At 42.0% G+C, this 24,744-nt stretch overlaps 1 protein-coding gene across 1 annotated transcript; it reads right to left on the bottom strand.

Moving 5' to 3' along the window:
- Window positions 1-1,749: 1,749 nt before the first annotated feature.
- tnfaip8l3 (tumor necrosis factor, alpha-induced protein 8-like 3) lies at window positions 1,750-23,387 on the bottom strand. The gene is made up of 2 exons (XM_056383354.1): window positions 23,016-23,387; window positions 1,750-2,871 (listed from the first exon to the last, which is right to left on the bottom strand). Exons 1-2 carry the CDS (start codon window positions 23,059-23,061, stop codon window positions 2,309-2,311), a joined length of 609 nt encoding a protein of 202 aa, XP_056239329.1. The 5' UTR covers window positions 23,062-23,387; the 3' UTR covers window positions 1,750-2,308.
- Window positions 23,388-24,744: the final 1,357 nt, after the last annotated feature.

Raw genomic sequence — 24,744 nt, 5'->3', positions numbered from 1 at the left:
TTGGTCATATCTACTACTAAGTCTGTGAAAACAGTTTTATGTTTCCTGTGGCTCTGGAGGACATTGTTTGGGCTTGGAGACTGTTTATGACTTGGGGCATGGAGGGTGAAAGATTTGCACGCAGTTTGGGTAAAAAAAAAAAAAAAACATGCTCTTGGTTGTATTGTGGGAATTTTCGTATCCAACATTTTTAGAACTTGACCCACACTATAAAAATTAACATATCTTAGGCCATGTTGCTCCAGTTTTGATGTGTCTCTTTGAGTCCAATTATTGCAGTACTAATGTGGCGAACTACCCCTTTAAGATTAGGTTTAAATTGGGGTTAAAGGAGGAGGTTTGACACTTTGGAAATTGTGTGTATTTGCTTTCTTGCTGATAGATGTTAGATGTGACGACTGATACCACTCTCAGGTCTGTCCATTAAATATGAAGCTACAGGCAGGAGACCAGAACAGACAGCACATTAATTAGTGAGCTTCAGAGGTGCTGGTAGGGGCATTTTTTTTTTTTTTTACCTTTAGACAGAGCTAGGCTGGCTGTTTACTCATGTTTCATATCTTCATGCCAAACTAAGCCTGCTGGCTGGTAGCCTGATATTTACAGTACAGACATGAGAGGTGAGTCAATCTTTTCATTTAACTCTTAGCAAGAAAGCAAACATATTCGCCAAAATGAATGATATGAATGGTATGATACCGTGCTGAGTATGACCTCAAGTAATGATGGAAAACATGCATTTTAATTTATGTGCATGTGCTATAGCAAACTACTATAGTATTGAGTTTTCTTGCAGCCTTTTAGACTATAGATAAAGAGACTTTATCAGCCTCTGAAATCCCACTGCAGTCAAACCCAGGAAAACAAACAGAACATCAAAAGGTATTAAGCCTATGTCTGTTCTTCCAGTAGCAGATAATCAGGACTTATCTACATTATGAATTATGTGTTGGACACACTTTATCTCGCCCTCATGTCCACATTGTCTGATTCAAGAGGCTGGAATCAGCTGGATTTTGTCCTGCAGCAGGAGACAAAAAGAACAAAGTGCAACAGAAGTAAATAAAGTAAATGGTTGATAATATGGATGCCACCTTTCTGTCCACTAACATTTAAATGGACTGTAACTATATAAGTGTGTGTGTGCGCGTGTGTGTATCTGACACAAGTACATGGCTGCAAGTGGGTGGGTGGTCTGTCTGTTTTGTGTTTCTGAGACAAGAAGGAGACATTAAACCGGACTTCTTCTCCACTGGCTGCCAAATAATTCAGCTGGAGTCACACCAAGCCACCAGTAATATGTTTTCCTGGACTGCGGAGCAGAATAGACCAGAGGGCATCTAATGAACCAGAAATGACAAATCACTGATTTTCCTGCTCATTTCAAAATGTGTGTTGGCATATTTATGCCTGGCGTGCATGTGAATCAAATGGATGGGAACGCAGTGGCTTAATGCACCATTTGTGGCTTATTTTCCAGATCTGGTCCGTCGGTGCATTTTCAATCGTGGCTGTTTCCCCTTAAAAAGAGGCAGCAAAATCTTTGGGTATTTTAGTTTCAGTGAAAATGAGGCATTATTATGAGAGTAATTGGATTGCATGCAGGCAGATGATTGCTTTCCTTCATATGTTGTCTAAGAAATGAGTCAGGGGAGCGAATTATTACTACCAACAAGAAGGAACAAACCCATCTGTCCTATATTGTCTCCCAGCTCACATGGAGGTATTGTTGTCAAAAGAACTGCAAAATAATGTTTACAAGAAATCTTTAATAAAAGACAAGTGTTACACCCTTGTAGAGAAGATTGACACAGATACATGATACACACACCATGTCATAGTTTGTCTTATGTACAAACACATTATTCAAGAAAATCCCATACGAACACATGTGCACACACACACCCACACACACACACAGAGGGACCAATCACTACTACTGATAATCTTCCATATCCAAATATACCTAATGTATGTTTTTTTTTTTTTTTTGGTACAGTACACTTTTGCAGACAAAGGTGATCACTTGGAATGCATACAACGTGAAACAGGCTGTCCCAGTGCGCAGCAATGATCCACTGAGTGGAGAGACAGTCTAAAAAAAATTCCCTCACTGAACCGCCGCATCAGGATGTTACAACTAGCTCCATGGAAATGGATGCAGGAGACTCAGGAAGATGAGAGCAAAAAGAAGGCAGAGGATGTGAGTGGTCAGGGGTGAGCAGGTGAAAAGGAAATAGATGGAGGCAGGCGAGATCAGCAAGAAAGAGAGAAAGAGCTAGAAGTGAAAGAGGTCGTGTGTGAGAGGTTAAAGCGTTCCTTCATCCAGCAGTTTGTTGATGCCGTTGCAGATCTTCCTCAGAGAGAGTCTGTACTCCTCTCCGTCCCCGTACAGCTCGGCCAGGAACTCCCCGTGGGCAAAATGGTTGAAAACGTGATCGATGCGTGCATGTGAGCGAGCTGTCAGGTGCTGCTCGACCAGGGTGTGAAGCAGGTCCCTGCACTCCAGCAGGAGCTCTGACAGAATATTCCTGTCAAAGGTGTACTCCACCTCGTAGAACGACACCGCCGTCATGGCCGCCTGGTTCATCTTCTTCTTGAAGCGCTCCACTGTGTCCAGCTCGTCAGAGCTGAACTGGTGGTTGCGGTATAAGATGCCGATCTTCAGAGCAATCTTGATGACGTCCTTGATGATCTTGTGGGCCTCCTTCTTGCTCTTGGTGAACTCCCGGCTCGCCTTGTAGAGCTCATCCAAGATCTCGCTGCTCGTGTCATCAGTCAGCATGTTGGCCACCACCATGGTCGCCATCTTACTCAGGATCTTCTTCTGGGCCTGCATGGCCAGGGAGCGAGAGTTAAAGCTCTCCTGTCCTGAGGAGAGAGGAAAAGAGGGAGACAGAGAAAGACAAAGGGTGTGAGGTTAGTCTTAAGGTCAGAAATCTTGACTAGCATTAATTATTTAAGGGAGCAGTGGACTGAACAAACAAAACATTGGAATAATGATGTTACTGAAGTAGCAGCTTGTCATGTCCTGATACTTTAAAGCAGTATTAATAGATTGTTTTGTCCACTCGGGGGCAGCAGAACAAGCTGGAGAGACAACATTCGCTACTATCACCTTATACATGTGATATGGTGAATTGGCATTTATTTGGAGTTATGTTTGTGTCCAACTGATGAATGTAAATCTAATATTCACTTTTCTTTTAGCTCCATTTTGTGTACACAAACTCTTGAGACAAATTGGCTCTGTAGCTTCTAAAGGCTCCACTGTGTTTACCAGCTCGTCTTTTTCTCTGGCTGACGTGATTATTTTATTTGTACGAGTGAAACCTGGTGTTTTTTCTTTTTGGGGGGGGGGGGTTCATAAATACAGTGAATATTGGAAACAGTCCCATGGAGGGTGACTTTGTGGATGACTATGCTCTCTAAGTAGTAGCAGGGTGTTTGTATTATAAAAAAATGCAGCTCTGTACTTGTTATTATTTTGGTCTTCTACCACCACCCTTAGATTTAAATATATTTACATGTAACAGTTGGCCTCCATCTGGACAAAAAAGCTTTTGAAACTCTCTTGCCCCTTTGCAATAATAATAGGGATCCTTCATTTTTTCCAGTTTTCACTCACATTACTTTTTCCTTCCATGAAAAACTCTGTGTACCAAAAAAGTCTGATCATAAGTATAGATTTCTTTAGTTATTCAGCTGCTTTTTTGTTTCTTTAACTAACTTCAGTAGAACAAGAAAGTTGGGAGCAGTATTTAATGTCATCTCAATAAAGAGCACAGACTGAACAAGTGAAAGCTGAGTAGATGAAACGCGGTGCAGCCACATTCTACGGCAGGGCGGCGTCCTTCCTGGAGCTGGCAGTGGTGTGGCGGGCTGACTATGGGAGGAATGACTATCTGCCCTGGATAACATCAAACAGCTCTACACAGATAAGATCCTCTTTGCACACTGTTTTTGTACAAACTCAGATTGATCACAGTTTTGCACTATGTCCCACTGCAGCCTCAATCTATCACAGAGGAGAACATCAAAGGCTGTGTGTCCTCATACAGCGATACCAGCAGCCTAACATGTGTCTTTGTGAATGTGAGGAGTGGGAGGACGGAAAGGGGTTTTATTTAGGTGCCACCCAGCTACAAATTACACACCAGATAACTCCTATTATGATTAAAGCCAAGGAAAGGGGCTTCACTTTTTCCTCCTGTTCCTTGGGCACATTGTCAACCTCCTCCTCCTCCACATCTATGTCCAGAGAGAGACGGAGAGAGAGGAAGAGAGAGAAAAAGAGTGTGTCTGGGGGCGTCATTGCCCAGTGGGCTTAGCACATAACAGCAGATGAGCCCAAATTCAAAGAGGAACACCTGCTTTGTTGTCATTATAATTTTATTTAAACAGACAGCTATGTGACCATGCAGAATTCACACCATTGTCACATCATTAGGTGTGTGTGTGTGTGTGTGTGTGTGTGTGTGTGTGTGTGTGTGTGTGAGTGTGTGGGTGTGTGTGTGTGTGTGTGAATGCACACATACAAAAGAGGTTGAGTGCTGCACAACAATTGGGAGAAACCCAATATGTGGCATTTCATGTGAATGTACAGAAGTGACATTTCATACATTGGTCTGAAGCTAAATGACATTTCATGTACATATAATTATCTCACCGTGACATTTAACAACTAATAAGGCAAATGTCTTTGTCTACAGTCCTTTCCCCAATACAAAAGATCTAATGATCCTTTTTTTTTTTTTTTTTTTTACTGCTCCTTTGTACAACTTCATGAGAGTGGGGGTGGGAGCTATTGTATGTTAGACAAAAGTGGTGTGAGTGGATGGGTGCATATGGAGATGTCAAACCTGCAGAAAGAACTTACGAGGATTGTTTAACTCTGAAAGTGTTAAAATCAACATTTCCACTGTTTGTATGATTTTTAAGTCTGCTGTATAAACAGACGGGTGAAAAGAATGATTATATCCTCGTGTTGAAACACTGGAAGTCAAAAGAGCATGTGAGCTTTAATGAATGGAGAGAGGAGTCGGCTTCTTTTGAACAGCTTATCTACAGAGTTAATAATAGTCTATATGGGGACCATATCTGGAAGCCATAGGTAGAGATGATCGCCAAGATATCGATATTCACATATATTCCATTCCTGTTTTCTATGTATTTTATTAGTCTATCTGTTTGAATCTTTCATGTGTTAAATGTGTGTTTGAATAGTAAAAAATATATATCAATAACTTAGAACTCTTTGACTAGGACTAGGAGTAAGATTTCCTTTGTTTTTCTAAATGTGCAAAAGCAGTTTGAGTTAAAACAACAGTTACCAGTTTAGTCTCTAATGTTCCAGCGTGTAATCTTGACTGTAATCCCCATAAATAAACTCACCAATCAGTTCTTTCCCAATCTCATGATGCTCTTTAAAGTAATCAGAATGTTTACTAAAAGTAGAGTTCAATCAAATCTTGTCCTATTAGGAAAACAAGTTAAAAAGCAAACTGAGAGCAAATAAACTCTTAATAGACATTTACAGTTTCTCATTTGACTGACGCTTTTATCCAAAACGACTTACAAGGGGCATCACTAAAGCTTCAGGGCAGTGGGAGATCTTGGCATAAGTACTAAGCACTACATCTACTTAATAGGTGCAAGGAGATCAAGTAAAGAACTGCACCGAAAGCGCATACTATGTGCTACTTAGGCATGTTAGGGTGTTGGAGGTGTTAGGAGAGAGGGTGCACTCGGAAGAGAGGAGTTTTCAAGAGATTCTTGAAGATAGAGAGGGACGCCTCTGCTCTGATAGCATTTGGTAAATTGTTCCACCAGCGGGGAACCACAGACGAGAACAGTCGTTGCACTGCGATTGCCTTGTGTGCAGATATTCCGTCTGAGACTGACTGTACCTTCATTTCTGCTTTTCTAGACTGTATTTGACTGTAGTGTAGAGCTACTTGTTGGGTTTGTCCGTCTGCTGGGCAAAATAGTGAACACTGGGTCTGTCAAAGCTTTTTCTTCCCCTGGCAACATCCGTCTGCAGCGGATATAAACAAAGTTAATGAGAGAGATGAGATTGAACCAAACCCTCTAAGTTGCAGGTCATAGAACCAAAACAATAAGCAGAAAGATGCTAAAACTCTGCAGAGCTGAGGGGAGTTTCAGAGTTAGGTGATAATTCTCTGTGTGTTCACTCTGAGCGACTCTGTTCATATTACATGACGTCATTTGATCAATTGGTGATTTAAAAAAAAAAAAAATTGATTAGTGCAGCTTTAGGTGAATTAGAATGACTAATCTGAGAAAGTAATCAAGAAATGCATGTACATTAAAAATATATACTGTAAGTTACTGCTCTGTGTCCTTGGATGTGTGGAAGGACGATGAAGGATGTTCATAGTGCAAATCTATCGTCACTGACACAATCAACATCTGTCGGGGAGAGACGAGTTAGTGTCTCATCCCTGCAGGCTGCTGTTTAAGATGTAAACTTTATGCCGTGAGATGATGAACAGATAACAGGCATGAACGCTTCACAACAGTAATACAGTAGGTTCCATGATATTTGAATAGCAACACCAGGATATATAACTGTGGTTTTCATTAGGCTGATCTGTGCCTCTCATCAACAGGCTCTCTTTGTCACTGTCATTTCCTGTTTCTCTGAAGCAGCTCTTTGTTCCAGTGAGCCTCTGATATTCAGAAACCCAACTGGATAGATTTCTGAAACCCTGGCACACTGATGAAGGTGACAGCTTGCTCCATAAAGCCGGCCTTGTCAGACCAATGGTCGTGCAGGCTATTTGGTTTTGGATCCCACCAGTATGTGTGACCAGTCGCTCTCTGAATGAATTTCTCTTCTGTGCAATGAAATAACCAAGATCTGTGATTATCACTGCAAAGATGGGTTTAGGTTATAACTCAGAAGAGTGCTGCATGAAAAGGAACGGATGGGATCTTTTCTGTTTTTAGTGCAGAGCTAAAACTGGGATAATTATTCTTCTGCCACCCCCCACCACACACCCTGGAGCCTTTTTCTGAGGACCAGCAGGTGGCTATCGACTCACTTGCCTCGACCCCTGTCTCAAGTCTGTTTGTGCGTCCCAGAGTGGTGAAGAATGTAAGCAAAGACGCAGGAGTGTGGGGGGGAAAATACTGCGAAGAACAGACACGAGGCTGCTCGAGGTGTGAGTCAGAGTGGTGGTGGGTGATTCAGAGTCTGGCTGGAGATTTTAGCACATACAGTAAATAAGGGTAGATGATTATAAGGGTGCACATGAGAAGTCCAAGCTCTCTCGCACACTCGCGTACAGCCTGTCACCCAGAGGCTGAGATGAGTGACATGTATGAACCGGGGTGTCAGAATGAGTTAGAGAACAGACCAAGCTGTCGGGAGAGATGGCCAGACAACTGTCCATCCCGTCACTTATCTCTCTCCTGCTCTAACACTTTCCCTCCTGCCTGCTCGTTGCTCTCTCCGCATCAGTTGTCCTTAAGTGTAACGTTTTCACAGAATAAAGTGGGTTCTCTGTACACTGAAAACAAACTGGGAGCAGAGTTCTCCACCAGTGTAGGGCCAGTCGCGCAAGCCATCAGCCCATCAAAGCGGTTACATAAGAGTGTTTTGGGAGTTGGCGAAGTTTACTTTTAACATCAGGATTAGTAAGGTGCTCGCTGCTCTCTGGCCGCGGCTGTTGACTAGACAGTCTCTCTTTGTTCCGCCTGATGTTTTTAGAAGGCTGAGTCAACAGTTTCTGCTGCGCTGCATCAGAACATACATCCAGTGTGGAACATGGAGACCAGCCAAACCTGCCCTGCTAAAGGTGGCGCACTGCAAAAAATGTCCATCGGGGCTGATTTATGTTCTTTTCAATCACAGAGCCTTGTATCAAGGCAGTGACCATTTATAGCAAAATGGCAAAAAAACAAAAACAAAAAGGAGCAGCAACAAGGATTCTGTTGGAAAATGAATCCCCCTCTTAGAGGAGTAGATCGACAGTTTGGCTAATATGCTTATTCCTTTCTGGCGCAGAGTCTGATACAAAATAGAAAATCGATACAGATACGATAAATGTAATTCTACAGCCTGCAGTTGTTTATTTTAGCTTAGCACAAGGACTGACTAGCCGAGCTCCAAAGGTGAGAGAATCCGCCTACATGCATCTCTACAGCTCTCCAAAACATGTTGATAGTTTAGTCCAACAAAAACAGAAATTAAAAAATGTCAACTTCCCATTTTATGGATGGTTATGTGTTGGATTATTTCTTGGCCAATAACTTGCAGGAGTTTCTGCTGGTTGCCTGGCAACTGCTCAGGGCCAAGAAGTCCGGCACATAACCCTTCATTAAACAGCAAACTTGTTTTTTTCAACCTGCTTTTTTGTGCTCATAAGTGGAGTTGTTACTTTTGTCTAGAGCCAAAGGCTAGTGATTTCCCTCTGTTTGCAGTCTTTGTGCTAAGCCAAGCTAACTGGTTGCTGACTGTATCCTTATGTATTATAAATAGATATGAAAGTGGTACTGAACTTCTGAGCTAACTCTCTGCCAGAAAGTGAAAAGCCAGTCTTTGCCAAAAAAGAAAAAAAGTTTTGCATTAATAAACGGTCACTGCACTGCACATGAACTTATTTAAATAAGCAATTCTTTTAGCACATAGGGAGGAGGCTGGGCTGGTGGAGAGAGCTGTAGCAGGAGCAGCACTTAGAGAATCAAATGTCAAGTTATAATGTCTGTGCTGTCCACCTGCATTAGTATGTTTGGATATGACTAGTCACTGAGCCGCTGATATTGCGGCATGAATGAAGCAGCTGATGCCAATCAATCAGCAAATACAAGCGTGACTTCGGTGCCCTGCTTACTTATGCTATGCTACATATTGCATGCTTAGAATCATTGTGGTCTGTCGATTTGAAATACCAAGAATCAGTCATTTGAAATACCATATGGTAAAACCTCTCTAAACTACAGATCACCACAGTATCATCTAGAAAATGAATTCAAAAGAAAAATAATTAGTTTAATTAGCTGATCCTGGCCCATCAGTAGATGTGTTATTTATTTCAAGTACTCGACTCCACACCAGATGAAATGATTCGCTAATCTGGACATTTTCTGCAGTGTGCTGGGCAGCTGGTCTGTGAGACGGGTCCTGAGGCTTGTGTTGGTCTCATTCCAGAGTAACCAGAGGAATGAGCCATTAGCAGGACCAGCAGCTAACACCGATGAAGACCGACTGGCCTTTACCGAGTCAACGCTGGAAGCACTTGTGGGCTTATCAGCCGGAACGCTGCAGAACATACATGTCTGACTGAAGTGTGTGTGTGTGTGTGTGTGTGTGTGTGTGTGTGTGTGTGTGTGTGTGTGTGTGGGGGGGGGGGGGGGGGGGGGGGGCTTTTTTGTTTGTTGGGCTTCATGTCTCCACAACAGAAAAAACAACTTCAAGATCAACGCGATCTAGGAGAAAGATTACTTATTTATAGTGATGATCAAAGATATTGATAGAAATAATTGAACTGATCCGTATTAAGCCACCAACCATCCAAGGTAATTATTAAAACTAAGATAAAAGCCAAGCCAGATGAAATGTGTATATATTTGTATATACAGTATGTAAAGATGATGGAGTGATTAGCATGTGATGCACTGTTTAATAGAACCAAAACCTGCACATTATACATCCGAGATATATAATGAAGTGGTAGTGATGTGACAGTTTGATGTAATATGGACAGTGGATACTATTTTTTTTTCCTTTCCGTTTGTTCCTTTTTTTTCTATTTGTAATCTAGAAATATTAAAATGAATTTGATTTTAAAAAACATTACAATTAAATTAAAAAACAAATCTATCTAAATATAAATGTCAGCATCTATTTATAGAATTAATTCATATGAATGAACAAAAGTTAAAATAGCGAGACATAATATATATAATGCATTATATAAGACAATATATGGTAGTATGTAACATAAACAAATGCTTTTTCTGCTATATTTGAGAAATCTTAATTACCACAAACTACCACATATACTCAGATAAAAATTAGCTAAAATCAAAACAAACAACCAAAAACTATTAAGGAACTAAATAAGCTAGGATATCTAGATAAAAACTAATAAAAATAAGAAACTAAAATATCCCTTGCCTGGAGAGCTCTGAATCATTTACTTCTGCAGCCACTAATTAGTTTTTTTTTTCTCTCTGATTTGCCTGATCCTGACTGTATCAGGTTTCATACACACACACACACACACACACACTTGATCAGAGCGTCTCTGTTTGGGGTTGCTAATGACAACATGCTCATGTTTAGTATTTGACAAAACCAGGTCACTCTGTGCACAGGTGCATGGGATGGTTGTTTTTTTTGTTTGTTTTTTTTGTCTTTTGCCAGATAGACACGGATACATACGTTCACCACACGTGCTTGTATGTGCTCACACAACAGACAAGGTGTTCGTACGCAATCTTTCCAGTATGGTTGGATTTTAGCATTAATGAGCATCTGACAGTCAAAAAGGGAAAATAAGAAGAATGAAAAGCAAAAAAGAAAAACTGCTCAGCACCTGTGCGCGTCACTTCTTCTTCTAACCATTATTAGTTCAAACAGCCAAACTGACAGACAACCTAGATCAAAAAGGCAGGAGAGGTTTGGGCGGTTTTTGGTGAGTGACAAAAAAAAAAGAAGCTATTGAGCTCTGCAAAGCTTCCTCATACCCATTTGTAGCCATCACCAAAATTCCTCACTGTACATTTACTTTCCATCTGCAACCTATTTTCCATTCATAGGCAGTAATGTATTGTATAACTGAATAGGCTGGCTATCTCCAATCAGTGGTTGCCAAGCCATTCTTTGCACCCTGTAAAAGCTAAAATAGCAATAATTTTCCAGACATTTTCCTCTTCAGATATTTTCTTTTATAAGGGGAGCAGCTGCGCACTGCTAATCCCCTTTTGCCTCATGTGCACTGTAAAGATGGACTTCTGCAGTAGCTGCATACATTCATATTTCACACACGAGACGGCCTTTAAAGTCTGCCAGCTTCTGTGCTCATGCTGTGGCAAGAAGTGCAGGAAAAGCCTTGAGTAATAAAAAACGGTCATCCATCAGCGCTGCCATTTCACAGTGTAGTGTAAGTATCAATACCTACAAAATGTCAGGGGAAATTCTCTTCGCAAAGGAGAAGAAAACAAGGATGACAGCTTGACTTCCTCTTCTTTTGGCTTGGCCTTTTCCTTTAGCTTTGCTTTCCAATAAGGAGTCGCTGCAGACTCGCTCTGGCTGCATATACAACGCTTGAGGAAAACAACGGAGTGGGTCATTCAGCAATAGCAAAGGGGTTTTTAATAGCCTGCAGGGCAAGGGTTAAACAAGCCTGAGAAGAGAGTGGACTGGAGTGGGGAGCAGAGGATGGTGTGTTGTGGCAGCTGGTACCAGAGCAGAGCTCGACTAGTGGAGCTGGAGGAGAGACGTGTTTATATTCCAGTGTCACTCTCGAGGCTGCAGTCTTCTGATTTGTTGATTTACCGTGTTTGTCAGTTCACTTTTGCGATTTCACTTCCCCACACACACACACACACACACACACACACACACACACACAAACATGCAAAGAGACATATAGTAAATGGAGTAAATAGAGTATCTGAAGATGTATCTTGATGCAGGCCTTCATACACAAGAAAGGAGCTGTAGAAGTATCCAGGCGGTGGAATAAATTTATTTATTTTTTTTTGTCATTTCATGTCTCTCCTCCACTCATTCTGGACATGCAAAGGCTGCGTATTGGTGTATTTTTGACTCCCACTGCGCAAATCAGAAGATGACTCAAACATACCGCCCCTACACACACTCTGTCTGATGTAATGCGTGCGTGTGTGTATGTGTGTGTGTATATATCTAGATGAAAGTAACTGGGGATGATGAAGACAAGAAAGATATGGGTTCTTCTGAGAGACAGACAGTGAAACATGGTACAGTGTAGTGCCTTGATGTGCATTATTCATGACGTGTAAAAATCTGACTCTGAGCCAGTTTCCAAAGGGCAGTCAGCTGCTGAAAGAGGTCATTCACCGTGCTATTAACAGCTGCTCAGGATGTAGAGGGGCATTCAGACCTCTAGGGTTAATAAATAACTCCATTTTAATACCTTAATGACTTTCATTTGTGTGAAGTTAGTTTAAAGTTCATTCCCTTGTGTAGATGTGGATCTTTTAGTGTCCCTGGCTGAAACTGGAATGGACAGGTTACAGCCAACTCATGCTTTGCTGTAAGAAAGTGTAATGGCAGGAAATACAGATTTATCTTGCTCATAGATCCCCAAGGCTTGTAAAAGGCGCTCTGTTAACTGAAAATCATACAACAAGACAAATATATGTTATGAATTTTTTTGTGCAGGTGTTTCCTGTCTCAGCTTGAACTGGGTTTTTATTTTATACATAGATGGGGTTAGGTACAAAAACCACATGGGAAACATAAATTCACGTCAAGAGAACACCATAAAGTCCAAAAATAACCAAGAAAGCAAACAAATCGATGCTAGTAAAAATAATAATGTTAAAGTGCTTCATTTATTTTGCTTTAGAAAATGCAATAAACAGCTGAATTGGGCGGGTCGTGTCTGACAGTATCTGAAATTGACAATCCAGCCACTTCATGCAGCGATTGGCCAGGTGTGCAAAACTGTTTGTCAGATTTGAACATCTCCCTCTAGCTCTGTAAAAAAAAAAAAAAAAAAAATTACATAACTGCTTCTGTCCGTGTTTGTGTGAAGAAAAGAGGAAAACACAGTGAATGCCTTTGAGCAAAGATTGTCCAAAAGTGTGTGCCATTATTCCCATATTTAAACAATTATCACGTCTCACACCTCTCTAACATGCGCTCTAGTCGGTCTTTGACTGTGGCTATTCTTAACTTATAGAAATATTTTTGCTTTCCGGCTTTCACACTCATTTGTTTCAAGCATACTAAAACTTTAAGAGATAGTCTCATGGATGTTAAGAGAGATTTGGATGGTGTAGATCGGATCACTCTGGATAATATTCAAACATTTGCAACGTTTTTGTGATCTACAAAACTTCAAATAAACCCCTCTCAAATGTTTTCTTGCTCCGTTCTTGACTTAAGAGTTAGTGAAAAGAAAGATGGATTTCATTGAATGGGACAGTCAGAACTAAGGCATGACAAGCAGCGTAAATGAAGATGGAATATGGTAAATGGGCCAATGTACTGGTTATTGGTCATCATTGGAATACATGGGGGCAATGGGCAGCAAAACAAGGTTTGAATCGGCATTTCTCACAAATGCATAATGGAAGTCACAGAAACAAACCTGTTGGGGGGGGGGGGGGTGTTTCACAGTAACAGCAAACTAATGTGTGTTAATGTGGCTGTAATGAAGAGGTCTGATAATACAGTGTTTGAAACGACTAAGTGTGTTTATCCTAGGACTGGTCTAAGTGTCTCTTCTATGACTAACAATCCAGGGAAAAAGCACTTAAGAGCCCCTCTGATTCAGGAGGGACACAAGCACAGATTGCCTTTAGCTGCAGCAGCCTTATTTAATGCTCCATCCCTCATCTCTTCCTTTGTCTCTCTCTGTCTCTTAGTTTTAATGGCCATATCCCTGTAGAGCTGAGCCGAGGAGATGAGGCGAAATGAGGCAGTGGCAGGATATGTCTGATTGATTAATGTGCCGCTGGCTTGATCGCCTGTCACAAGGAAACTGGAGAGGGAAAAGTGGGTAGAGAGAGAGAAGGGGAGAGAGATCAGCGATTTGACCTCCACCTTTTAGCTCTGCCTTTGGCGTGCATCACAGTCACTCCTCGTTATTAAGACCAGAGAAGCTTGTTGGTCCACAGAGGATGAGAAGTGGTATACAGGACATCCTGTTTGGGCACAGCGTGGCCTGCAGGGCCCTGTGAGTTCCCTGCCCTTTGACCTCTCCTCTGCTGTAAAGTTAATGTCTCCACCAGCTGTGGTATGCCATTGTGCAGCTAAAGAGCCAGGCCAGGCTTGGTACACAGGAAGTGATGCTTTTTACTTTTTCAAAAGCAGTTTGTTTGGGATACAGTGAAGAGGAACTGAATGGATAACCACTGTGACTATAAACAAAGACAGGAGCTCCAACTACAGCCAATCTTCACTGAGGAAAAAGGCAAGGAAACACGAGAGAGCATAGAAACTGCTGTTTGATTGACATGTGATCGCTTCAAAATGCAGCTGTGGAAGAAAGAAAATGTAGTCACTAACCATCTCTCGGAATTATTTGATTCATAAAAGACTGGCACTCTATTTATAGAAAGTTGGTGCAAATGTGTGGGTGGGTGTGTTTGTGTGTGAAATGTAATGACAGACTGTGAGACTGAGGCCTAATAAAAAACACAGGAGGATAAAATACTGGGGCTTTTCTTACTTTATCTGGTTTGGAACCCAGACAGAAAGTTTGCTTAACTTTTTCCATCTGAAATAAAGAAACAGCTATTTACAGAGAGAGAAAGTGGGCGAGAGAGGGACGGGGGTGGGCAAAGCTGGCAATATGTACATTTTCATTTCACACCATTCAGTCAAGATTAATAAACGTGAACTGGAGAAAGCAGAAAAAGCAGATATGTTTGCTTGAAAAATACTCTGAATTAGCACAGATGAAAACATTCAATCACAGCTATTCTGAACGTCTGCAGATGTGTCACTTCATCTCAAAGGAGCGTGGAGGAGTGATGGAGAGAAGGATGGAGGAGGTGGGGGTGTTAAAGAAAGAGAGGTGAAATCATATGTCCGTATTTTGATTGTCTTGCTCCTGTCAGAGTCCGTTTACGTCAGACACAGACGTACACAGCATCAAAGACATCTTCTCACCCTCTTTCCATCTGCAGCTGTATTAAGCGCCTAACTGTAGCACACGTCTTTGTCTTACATCCGTGAAGCTCTCTTCCCTTTCTGACTGTCTCTTCCTCTCTGGCCATTTCTCACCAGATTTACAACACTGAGCCGAGCGTGAGTGGCAAGGAAGTAAGTGTTTTCCGGCCCTGGGTGAGTTGCCCCTCTCATAGACCTCGGCCAAGTCTCAGCATGCTGTGGCATCGTTTACAAAGAGACACACATGTGCACGCAAAGACCCACACGCACAATCATCCGGGCCTTGCCAGCGTTTCCCATAACTCTGGCCTCCTGGTTTGTTTACTAGTTCACCCGCTCTCACTGAGTTTACGCAAAAATGAGGCGCTGGGAGGCTTCGGTTCATGAAGCTCAGTCAGTCATTGACCTTATATAGAGCTGAAGCCCCAGTCCCTGCTGAGCTGTCTTCTCTACCACTGGCATCCACAACACAATTAGATTAGATTAGATTAGATTAACTTTATTTATCCCACAACTGGGAAATTCATTTACCACAGCAGAAAAAAAAACAAAACATCTATAGAATAAACATCTATGGAAATATACAACAAAAATATACCAAATATACACTAATAAATACAGTATACACAATACACACGATATGTACATGAAAAAGTGCAAGTTTGCACATGGTCAGGAAGAGCAGGAGTTGTGGAGTCTGACAGCTGCTGGAATGAAGGACGTTGTGATCTGAGCGTCCCAGCGGGGGGAGGGGGGATGAGGTGTATGCATTCCTGATATTAGCATACAACAAGTCCAAAGTTTTATTGTCCCTGGTGTGACAATCCACATACTGGGTGAAGGTAGGAAGAGCAGAGGACAGGGACGTGTGGTTGAAGTCCCCAGAGATGAGGAGGAGGGAATGGGGAAGCTGGTTTAGAAGTTGAGAGACAACACTATGGATCTGGTCTGTGGCTGCAGCGGCGACGGCCGAGGGGGGGATGTACACAGTCACCGCAATGACATGTGAAAACTCTCTCGGGAGATAGCACGGCCGCATGCTAACCGCTAACGGCTCCAATGGGTTTCTATAATGACAAACACGTCACTAGTTCTTTGTCCTTAACCTATGTTACGAGGATATTTACTATACTGGACAAGAGAGTTTCTTTAATACAGCAACCCTGTCTCCTTTTTGGCCAAAATAACCGATCTTGCAGTATAATGTGCAATCTGCTCGTAGTGACGACAGCATTATAACTTTTTATGATTATGTTTGAATAAACGATGAATGGATGTATAATTATGTTAAGCACTTGGTTACGGTTGGTGAAAGATTGCAGTCTAATTTAATACAGAAAATGTTCAGTAACTTCAGGCACAACATCATTTAACCACCATCTTTCACTAATCAAGGTGCTTTTGCAGCCTAAACCTAACAACAGACAGGACCATGGATGCAAACCCTGGTCTCTGGTGTGACAGTCGTAAACTCTGAATGCCCACCGTACATCCCAACCACCTGCTGATGACTCCGGTGCAGTTAAAAATATATAGGACTTCAATCATTTAAAAAAGAAAAAAAACATATCTGAATGTAATCCAGCCAGCGATTTACCTCGAACGCAATTTCTAACTGACAATGATTTTGTTTAGCAGTCCACAACTTCAGTTCCCATGAGGCTTTGACAGCAAGCCAGCGGCTAATGGGACGCTCAAAGGATCACAGTGACATTTGTAATCGTGCAAATTACAAAAAGTACAGCCCACATTAAACGCATCCGTATGTCATGCAGTTAGTTAGTTGTTGTACTTTTTAGCGGCCTTTAGTGAACATCAACACCAGACCATAGCAGCACGTGTTATTGTAGAGCCGAATTATATTAGAATGTGGATCATTAACCTCATGTTTTAACATTTTTAAAAAGGATAAAGAAAGAAAAGCTGATTTATAAGCTGAGTTACAGAAGCTAGTGGAACAGCTGCTAGGTGACTTTTGCTATACAACAGTTAGCATTTAGCATGTAAAGAGACTATGTGTAAGTTTTCTCTGCTGCTGGACGTGGTTTCTTGACAGCAGAAGGATGGTGGTGATTGTTGCATTACAAAAGGTTATAATACACCCTCTGAGCAGCACTACGTATTCACAGCAGATTGGAGGCTGCAGTGGGTCGCTATCAGAAAGTGACGAGGTGGGCTGGGGCTAGCGGTTAGCGTGCTAACTTCAGTTTGAAGAAAAGATGTGATAAAGACGAGTTAACATTGCCGTTGCTTTCCACCGCTGAAGACTGGTGTTGGGGAGTAAAGAAATTAAGTTTGATGCTGAACTCGCAACGTTTCATCTAGACTAGTAATGGCTGTTAATGCTAATGTTGGCCATGTAGCAATAGAAAAACGTACAAATGGCTCCTTTAACAACTACACTCCAGTGGATGAGATAATGATAGCATCACAACAGCGTCATATAGCGTCATATATTGTTGTTTTACTCCCAGAAGACTGATGTTTGAATTCCAATAGCCAGCACGGTGATAGATGCTGAAGACAGATGACATAAACCCTCAATGAGAAATCAACATGGAGTTATAAACATAAGGGGAGCAAAGGTTAGCCAGGAAAGGGGGCAGGGCTTCTGCTGTCTGTCTATGCTGCATCAATTAAAAGGTTTCTCCTGCTTTGATTGTAGTTATAAAATTGGATGTACTTTAAACTTTGGCCTTGAAGGCCCTCTCTGTGCATGACACACTTAAGTGTAAAACCAAAGTGCTGCTGCTCCCTTGGCTGCCAACCCACCACTAACTAATGACCAGGAAATAACTGTGGTTCACACACGCACACACACACACACACACACATACACACACACACACACACACATTCACATAAACACACACTCACTTTTGTAGATTTGTTTCTGACTTTTAGTGACTACATTCCTTCTTTCAGTTTAACCCTCTCCACTACCAGCTGGAACTGAATCCTTCCATGAGTTAATTTATATCCCAGTGAAATCTCTCTGTTGCAATTATTGCCCATGAAATGTCTAAACCCACAAACATAATTGCCATATTTTCTACTTCAAACTGTCCTGCTGCCTCCTACCTCCCAGAAACAAATAGTTTTAAAGTAATAGCAGCTTAAAGTGATATACTGCTCCACTAACTGTTGTGATACTGTATATTATGCTGAACATGGATACTCTACTTTTTCCTACCACAATCTTATAGTGCTATAATCAGCACAGCTATTTGAGTTGTGCCACTGTTAAGTGTGAAAAGCTCTGTGTGTAATTGCCTCCCACTCTGACTCATTTTCTGTTGCCTCTTTGCTTTCATCATAGGTAAGTGGCAGCGGAAAAGTCTCCATTTAATTTGAAATAATCTGCATGGTAAGGTCATGTTAGGAGACGGTAGGTAAGAGAAACCCAGACTCCAGTGGTTTCCACAAACGCGTCAGGCACTAATGGCGAAAACTTGTGTGAACAATAAAGTCTAAGTTGAAACCACAAACCAGACCTAAATAAAGAAACATACTTCCTCAGAAATTTCTAGCAATGATTATAAATTTAAGTCAACTCAAATGACGAAATAAAACAGCACGAATACAATCGCCTGTATCACAGCACACACACGTACAGCATTCATAGGTCTAGATACCTGTACAGGCTCAATGCTCCACTGACGCCAATCCAGCCTTCCCTTAATACACACTTCCCTCCCTCAAACAGTTTGCCTCTCACACCAGACGCCACTGCGACTATTTGCTCTGCCTCGACTGGCCCTCCAGTAAAACCACAGCCTTCTCCTCCTCCTCTGAGTGTCTATGAGGCCTTGTCAAAATGCCTCTGTGGTCTAAGTCCATGTTTCAGTAATGGCTCAGTCGTGGGGAAACAATTCTCTTTCCAAATGTCCCACAAACACTATGAAATGCCACAGTATTATTTTGTCAGCTCATGCATGTGCATACAAGGGAAAATGCACTCACACACACCGGTCAGGGACCTGGACCTGGACCTGGAGTTTTAGGATTTGTCTTTCACTGCAGCTAGAGGAAAAACCACTTTCTCCTGAGTCGCCTTTTCCACTTACAGCTTCACTTCTGTTTTCTTCTTCTTTTTTTTTTTTTTTTCTCAGTTCATGTTACAATTTTCCAGAACCAGCTCCTGGTGTCTCGTTTGTGTGTGTGTGTGTGTGTGTGTGTGTATGTGTGTGTGTCTCTCTCTCTCTGTGTAGAGGACTAGGGTGCATTGAGCACTCCCCATCTGTGGGCCAGATTAAAGGCGGAGGAGAAAAAAAAAAAAACTCAGAGATGCATGTGTTGTGAGAGCACAAGACCAAGGGAGTGAGCAAGAAGCGTGTGGGCATTGCTTCAATGTGTGTGCGCGTTTATTGGTCTATGCGAGTGTTATAGTGTCTGCAGGGCTCGCCTGCTCTGCTTGTCTCTCATGTGTAAAGCATGTGGCCGGTCTGCCAACATGGAAATCATGAGGAAGAAGCTCCCCTCTGATTGAATGATACTCGTTGTCGTCTCTGATGCAGCAGCATTTTTTTTTGTGTTTGTGGCAGTTTGCATTTGAGGAAATTAATCAAGGCAACAGAGCTGTGGAGTGTGTGAGTATATGAATATGTCAGTGCTGAAGAACATTACCTGGCTAAAGATTAAACGTCAGTTGTGTCATCAAACAACATCTGCAGTTTTTGTGTTTGTAGTAGAACCACAGCAACAGCCCTCATGCCCTTCTGAATCTCACAGCTGTTATTACAACAGCCAGACAGCTTTTCTCTGCACTATATATCTGAACTCTTTGGAAATCACTCTGCATTTGGTTATGGTGTTATAGCCAGTCGCATCACCGTGATGAATCAGCCAAAAAGTAGGCCGTGGGCTGATTACTCACTTGTCCTCCAACATAATGTCAAACTAATGTAACAAATAACTCAAACCAGAATGCAGGATTTTGTGCAAATCATTACTTCCTGAAGCATCAGTTTGTGGTAAAATGCAAGTGTCCAGTCTCTGCTGCACACACATTTTGTGATGTGCTCTCCAACAGTCCTCCAGCAGAGCAGGTGTGTGAACAGTTAGCCTCGTTTTGACTCAGAAATTAGGTGTGGTCGTCTCCAGTCCACCACAGGAAGGAAAGACAGGACTACTGGATGAATCAGTTTGTTGGTATTGAAATGGTGAGCGGCGTGCTCGCTGCATGACTGGATGACTGGATGATTATGGGAAAAAATGTGAGCTTTTGTGTCTGTTTATATGTGTGTGTGTGTGTGTGTGTGTGTGTGTGTGGGTGTAGAGTCTTAACTGTATTTCTTTCAGAGTAGTTACTGTACAGTAGTGCTCAGTGTATTTCTGCTCTTTGCGCTTCAACACAACAAAAGCTACAGACACCTGAGTCTCACGTGATCACCTGTCATAAACTATACTGCACAAGTCTCCCCTGAAACAGTTCTCTTGTGCTTTTTGTAGATTTTCTTGCATTAGCGGGGAAATAATTGGATGAACATAAATTACGTGACGTCACGCTGAATAATTTCCACTTAGGCTGAAAATTCAACTAATAAAAAAAGCTGTCACTGCAGGAGCATCACTAGCAAGGACCACATCTTGGTGTCAGCCCTGATTAATCCAAGTACAAGACATTTTATGCAATTTGAACATTTTGTAAAACAACCTACATTCACCTGAAGGGAAAGAGAATAACTTTTCCACCAAAATAAAATACGCCACACATTTTTTTGCTTTATCCAGCTACATTTGATGTTGTCTTTATTTTCAAGACTTTTCAAGAGGAAATCTCTGATAATGATTTATCTATGGTATATCTATTGCCAGTCACCTAGCAACAAAATTTTCATGACTTAAACCACTTGAACTCGAGCCATAATGCGTTGCCTTTGACTTCCTATGCTGAGAATACAACCTCATGAGCTTCGCTGGCAGGCAGCATAACCTGCGGCTACATGAACCGAGGTCAGGTGTGTTCTCTGGGGGCTTTTGGGGGGCATTATGGGAAATGTAGAACTGAAGAAAAATACAAGATAGGGTGAGGGGATGTTGGTGCAACTGCAAGTGATATAATGTAGGAAATATTACTAATATTTAGTATCTAAGGGTGAATTTAGAGAAGCAGAGAAGTCTAGAAAATGACCAACTCACTCTCTAACAACAACTAACAGTTCAAGGGCGGAAAAGAAGGCTAAAGGTTCAAAGCCACCTGAAATAAAATACTTCAATATTTACACCGCTGAAGTTTCGTGCCAGAATACATATTAAAAGGTTTAGGATCAATCACACATCCCTCATCCACATATCCAGGAATAAGGGTCATGTTTGTGTACAGCAGGGCTTTCAAAATAAACCTGTTTTCAAAATACATTTGCTCAGGTTTTGTCGGGTCATTTGACCTTATAACATGAGCCATTCCAGTTTTTTTTTTTTTTTTTTTTTCCGCTGACAGTAGACTGAAGAGTAGAAGCTGCAGCACAACCACAAAGCACCATGCATTTTGGGTATGAGTCAGACTCTTGCTTTCTCTCGACCGGGAAAAATGTCATTCTGCTTTTGCTCTCACATCACCCTCACCCTTTTCAACATGTGTAACATAGTTCTCATAGGCCGAAGACAGGCAAGCCTACAAGAGTTAATTCCTCTTACACTGCAAAGAGTTGGCCACTTTACATTGCTGGACGCTTTAGCAGATCATGTTTCCATGATTTACCTCTGGCCCAGTCTCTGGAAAACAGTGTACATCACTTCACATGAAAGTGAAATGGATAAAGCGTCTGTCTCTGCAGATTGGCTTGGCCATTCTGCACTAATGCTTCATATGACAGTCCTGGTTGATGCTTCAACCTTGATCTGTCTGCCTGAAATTAGCTGATGACACATATATGCCATCGCCTAGCGAGGATGTGTCTGAAGCTCATATTAAAGTTCCTCTCCCTTTGCAAATGGACCAAAAGACAGACGGACAATGGGCCAGATGGACAGACAGATGGCCAGAGTTCAACAGAGCATCATTAACATATAAAGCTCCAAGCTGGCAAATAAACAGGCAAACAGCCACACCATTATCAACTTTATTAAACAATCATTACCCGGGGGCAACAACATGCCCTGATAAATTATACGTTCATCATCGGACACCTTCAGCAGATCCGCTAATAGTATCCAAGGGCAGTCCGTACAAACACATGATGGAGGAGCCCACAGTTTCTCTAATAGACGTTAAACTCATGAAGTGCGTCAGTGTGAATATTTACAGAGATTACATCAAGGAGCAAAGAGGAAAAGTTTCAGTTCTAGGTGACATACAGTGCAGGTATTTGACTGTTCCAGTATGCTGCGCTGAGTTATGAAAACCTCCTGGAGACGCATTTGATTCATGATCTTTGAACTCAAACTTATCTCCAGGAGACTGTTTCATCTCCTGACTTGAATTTTCCACAGGATCACAGTTCAATGAACTTGCCCACAAGCTTGGAATGCTGGGAAATATCCAATGGGTGACTCCTAACTTTGTCTGTGTGTGTGTATATCTGTATGTTTAATGCGCGAGTCCAGCTGTTAACTGCAATAAATCTTTGCTCTGTCCTCAGTGAACTGTGACTCTAAAACATTTTCATTATCCCTGAGTGCAACACTGAGAAGAGAACGATTTTAGCGTTCAGGGAGGCTGTGCTCTCTTCTGTAGCTGGATGTGTTGATGAACAAACTGGCTGCACGTGTTGGAGCTTGCCTGTTCCTGGTGGTGACTGAGCCGGCTTTCATACGCACACTCAGCGAGGCTCTGCCAGTCACCAGCATCAGAGTGTCCACGCTCACAGCTCACAGAGCTCACAGCAGCAGCTATGGGCTACAGATACTGGATAAAGTGTGAAAGACTCTTAAAGCTGAAACTGGTGGGATTCTTGACTTCAGAGGCGTTAAATTAGTATTCATATGTGTAGGCGAACTGCTGATCAGTGCAAGGAGTCTGCATTGTTAAGAAAATAGTAAAGTTGATGAAGGTACAGCCTCATAAAAATGCTGAAATCGTACTGGAAATCAGGAAGAAAGAGCTCACTTGACCATCTGGATAACTAATACAGTTCAATTTGTGTTGCTTAAGGTCTAGTAACCACGCCGAGTCAGAAACTGATGTTGTAGTTGCAGAAATGGTCTTGGGGCTTACCTGGAGAGAGATCTCCGTCACTCTGCTCTCCGGAGTCTGAATCCATCTTCCCCTGGAGGACACTCGGAGGCTGCAGAAGCTCTCTGATTCCTCTTTCTTAATGTTCCCTTTCCTCTCCAGGGAGTCCTCCGATTTATTCACCCACAGAAAAAAATAAAAATACAATTTCTTGTATTTTTTCTTTTCTCTTCTGGCGAGATAAACTTCCTCTCCCAGCCTAGATCACTGCAGCTGTGAGAGGAATGCTACTGGGCTGATTTGCTGAGCTGTCCTCCTCTCTCTCTTTTTTTTTTGCTCTCCTTTCCCTTTGCTCTCCTCTCTTCTCCTGACTCCCTCAGTTTCCCTCTCCCTCTCATCTACTTTCCTCGTTTCTGATACTCCCTCCCCTTGCTCACTCTCGGTCCGTCCCCCTCTCTGTTTCTCCCTCCCTTGTCCCTTCCACTCAGTCCCTCCTCCTCCTCCTCCTCCTCCTCCTCCTCTCATTCGGTGCTGTCACACTCGGCCTCTTCACGCTCTCTCCACTCAAACTCTTTCTCTACCTCTTTCTGTATGCTGTAAGTGCCGTCTCTTCCTCTCTCTCTCTTCCTCCCTCTCTCTGTCTCTGGGTAAGAGTGCTGCCTGTGTTTTAGCAGAGCAATGGGAGAGAGTCATTCATGGCAACTTGAAATTCATCTCCAGCAGTAAAATTCCCATGACCACTTGTTACTGGCTGTTTATAGAATCAGTCAGATAACAATAATGTGGTGGCTGCATTAAGTTCAGCCAAGTACTTGTTTTACTAACTACAGTAATCATTGAAGGGATCTGAAATGTTTTGGATCCTTTAAGTAGTTTTTGAGTTGTATTAGATGATGACTCATGAAACTTTACATTCTTCTTTCCGTTGTAATTTTTACAATACGTGATGTGTTCTTCAAAGCTGTGAGAATTACAGCACGTAACTCTGCATTTCCCCTCAGCACAGCATCTTTCAGGGTATTGTTTCACAACTTCGCTGTTTTGGTTCACTCTCACTGCCCATGTCAACTTTGTTTCCAGCAGCAGACAACTGTTTTAAAAGAAGAAGCTCTCATAAACCAACTGCATGCAGCAGACAGCAGATAAAGTTAATGACTAGCTGGTGACCACAGTGGAGCTTTTTGCAGCTAAATAGCCAGATAGATTTCCCCAAAATTCACTAAAATTAGAGAGGATATTGGATTTACACTCTAAATTAAAGGAGCTATTTGTAAGATTCGCTATTGCTACGTAGCCAATTTTAGCACTAACAGCTGTTTACTTACCAGTCTGGAAGAAACGTTGCGAGTTCAGCATCAAACTTCATTCTTTTACTCGCCAAACGCTGTCTGCAGAGGTGGGAAGCAGCCATCTTACTTTGCTTCTATTTCTATCATTTCATTTCTTCTACTGTAGTTAGCATGTTCATCGTCTTGTCACTTTCTGATACCGAGTAGCATCCAGGCTGACCTGAAGAAGCGGTGCAGCTCAGAGGACGTATTATAACCTCTTTTCTTGTAAACGCAACGGTGGCTGAAGGTCTTGGCAAGAAAGTGAACAGCTGTTAACGCTAATGTTAGCTACGCAGCAATGGTAAAACTTTAAGCTCCTTTTAAATGAAAAAACAATGCACCAACTCTAAATTAAAGATGACATTGGCTTCACAAGGTCATAGGCTATGTCTTTGTTTATTGCTTTTTGTGCTGCCCCCAAGCAAACAAAGAAAAAGAAA

The sequence above is a fragment of the Seriola aureovittata genome, chromosome 1 (genome assembly GCF_021018895.1).
Source record: "Seriola aureovittata isolate HTS-2021-v1 ecotype China chromosome 1, ASM2101889v1, whole genome shotgun sequence".
NCBI classification, from domain to species: domain Eukaryota; kingdom Metazoa; phylum Chordata; class Actinopteri; order Carangiformes; family Carangidae; genus Seriola; species Seriola aureovittata.
Note: the sequence above shows the minus strand (reverse complement) of the source record. Positions and strands in the feature narration are given on the sequence as shown.

What these genes read in the sequence shown, in the direction of transcription:
- tnfaip8l3 (XM_056383354.1), bottom strand. Translation starts at nt 23,061, where the DNA reads ATGGATTCAGACTCCGGAGAGCAGAGTGACGGAGATCTCTCTCCAG. An exon ending in TGACGGAGATCTCTCTCCAG is followed by an intron (nt 2,872 to 23,015) that starts GTAAGCCCCAAG and finishes CTCTCTCCTCAG; the next exon opens with GACAGGAGAGCTTTAACTCT.